This window comes from Homarus americanus, unplaced genomic scaffold (assembly GCF_018991925.1).
Source record: "Homarus americanus isolate GMGI-L3 unplaced genomic scaffold, GMGI_Hamer_2.0 scaffold31820, whole genome shotgun sequence".
Classification (NCBI taxonomy): domain Eukaryota; kingdom Metazoa; phylum Arthropoda; class Malacostraca; order Decapoda; family Nephropidae; genus Homarus; species Homarus americanus.
Window position 1 is genome coordinate 25,025 of NW_024744808.1, and position 2,918 is coordinate 27,942.

Sequence of the window (2,918 nt, forward strand, 5' to 3'; positions counted from 1 at the left end):
GTCCTACCTATGGCCCCACTCTATGGTCCCACTCTATGGTTTCACACTATGGCCCCACACTATGGCCCCACACTGTGGCCCCACTCTATGGTTTCACACTATGGCCCACTCTATGGCTCCCACACTATGGCCCCACACTATGGCCCACCATGGTCCCACACTATGGCCCCACACTATGGCCCTCACACTATGGGCCTCCCACAATATGGCCCCATACCATGGCCCCACACCATGGCCCCACACTATGGCCTCCTGCCATACCTATGGCCCTGCACTATGACCCCACACTATGGTCCCACACCATGGCCCCACACTATGGCCCTGCACTATGGCCCACTCTATGGCCCCACACTATGGTCTCACACCATGGCCCCACACCATGGCCCTACTCTATGGCCCCACACTATGGCCCTACTCTATGCCCCACACTATGGCCCCTCACCATGCCCTGCACTATGGCCTCACACTATGGCCCCACACTTTGGTCTCACACTATGGCCCCTGCACCATGGCCCCACTCATGGCCCCACACCATGGCCTCCTACACTATGGCCCACCCATGGCTCCCACACCATGGCCTACACTATGGCCCCACACCATGGTCTCTACTATGGCTCCTACACCATGGCCCCACACTTATGCCCTCACACTATGGCCCCACTATGGCCCCACTTATGCCCACTATTGGCTCCCACACTATGGCCCCACACTATGGCCCCACACTATGGCCCTACTCTATGGCTCCTCTACCATGGCCCAACACCATGGCCCCACACCATGGCCCCACACTATGGCCCCACTCTATGGCCCCACACTATGGCCCCACACTATTACCCTACACCTGTCACACTATGACCCCACACCATGGCCCCACTTATGGCCCCACACTATATCCTACACTATGGCCCCACACTATGGCCCCACACTATGGGTCTCTACCTATGGCCCCACACCATGGTTCACACTATGGCCCCACACTATGGCTCCCCACTATGGTCCCACACTATGGTCTTCACTCTATTGCTCACTCCATGGCCCACACTATGGCCCCACACCATGGCCCCACACCATGGCCCCACACCATGCCTCCACACCATGGCCCCACACTATGCCCCACACCAGGTCTCCCACTCTATGGCCCCACACCATGGCCCCACACTATGGTCTCCCACACTATGGCCCCACACTATGGCCCCACACCATGGTCCCCACACCATGGTCTCACACCATGGCCCCAGTCCATGGCCCCACTATGGCCCTCACACTATGGCCCCACACCATGGTCTCACACTATGGCCCCACTGCCCACACCATGCTCACACTATGGCTCCCCACACTGTGTCTCTACCTATGGCCCCACATCTACTCATTGCCTTACTCATGGCCACACCAGGCCCCACACTATGGCCCCACACCATGGCTCCTCAAACTATGGTCTCTACTTATGGCCCCACACTATGGTCCCCACACTATGGCCCCACTCCATGGCCTCACACTATGGCCCCACACTATGGTCCCACACCAGGTCTCACTCTATGGTCCCCACACCATGGCCCCACACTATGGCCCCACACTATGGCCCCACACTATGGCCCCACTCTATGGCCTCACACTATGGCCCTACACTATGGCCCGTGAACAACAAGGAGTGAGGAGTCGACCTGCACATTGTGTCGATAGAGGAACATAGACCTCTCCCTTCCCTTTCCCCTCCCCGTTGTACTCTGAGGAGGGAGGGGAGGGGAGGGAGGGGAGGGAGGGAGGGAGGGGGATTCCCAATGAGTCTCTGGTATTATTACGAATGAACAGGTGAGAGGTGGAGGAGGGGAGGAGGAGGGAGGAAGAGGGGGAAGAGGGAGGAAGAGGGAGGAAGAGGGAGGAAGAGGGAGGGAAGGGGAGGAAGAGGGAGGAAAGGAGGGAAGGGTGAGGAGAGGAGGGAAACATAACCTGGTAGAAGATGGAGGGAGGAAATGCTAAGGAAGGAAGGAGGTCGCCACTCCTGGGTTTTCTCCTTAACCAAGAAAGACAGTGTTAAGCTCTGCCTACCGTTGCTTTCCCTACCGTTAAGCTCTGCTTCACTGTTAAGCTCTGCCTATCGTTCAGCTCTCCCTTTCAGTTAAGCTCTCCCTACTCGTAAGCTCTGCCTACTGTTAGCTCCTGCCCATCGTTCAGCTCTCCCACTGTTGCTTCTCCCCACCGCTGCTTCCTCCCTACTGTTGCTTCCTCTCTACTATTCCGCTCCTCCCTCACTGTTAAGCTCTGCCTATCGTTCAGCTCTCCTCACGTTGCTCTCCTACCGTTAAGCTCTCCTCACTGTTGCTTTCCTCCTTACCGTTAAGATCTGCCTACTGTTGCTTCCCTACCGTTGCTTCTCCCTACCGTTGCTTCCTCCTACCGTTAAGCTTCCCTACCGTTCAGCTCCTCACGTTAAGCTCTCCTCACTGTTAAGCTTCCCTACCGTTATCTCTCCTCACTGTTGTTTCCTCACCGTTAAGCTCTCCCTACCGTTGCTTCTCTCCACCGCTCCCTTGTCACACTAGTATGTCACCCAAGTATAACGCTGGTATAACGGGTCTAGGAGTATAACGCTGTGGTATAACGGTTCAGGAGTATAACTGGTATAACGGGGTCTAGGAGTATAATGCTGGTATAACGAGGTCTAGGAGTATAACGCTGGTATAACGGGTCAAGGAGTATGACGCTGGTATAACGAGGTCAAGGAGTATAACGCTGGTATAACCGGGTCTAGGAGTATAACGCTGGTATAACGGGGGTTCAGAGTATAAGGCTGGTATAACGGGTTCAGGGAGTATAACGCTGGTATAACGAGGTCAAGGAGTATAAGGCTGGTATAACGGGGTCCAGGAGGTAACGCTGGTATAACGGTTCAGGAGTATAACGCTGGTACGGGGTCCAGG

General features: G+C 55.9%; 1 protein-coding gene across 1 annotated transcript; it reads left to right on the forward strand.

Annotated features, from left to right (window-relative positions):
* Nucleotides 1–455: 455 nt before the first annotated feature.
* LOC121878032 (soluble scavenger receptor cysteine-rich domain-containing protein SSC5D-like) lies at nucleotides 456–1,652 on the forward strand. The gene has a single exon (XM_042383990.1). The coding sequence runs from the start codon at nucleotides 456–458 to the stop codon at nucleotides 1,650–1,652; it is 1,197 nt and encodes a 398-aa protein (XP_042239924.1).
* Nucleotides 1,653–2,918: the final 1,266 nt, after the last annotated feature.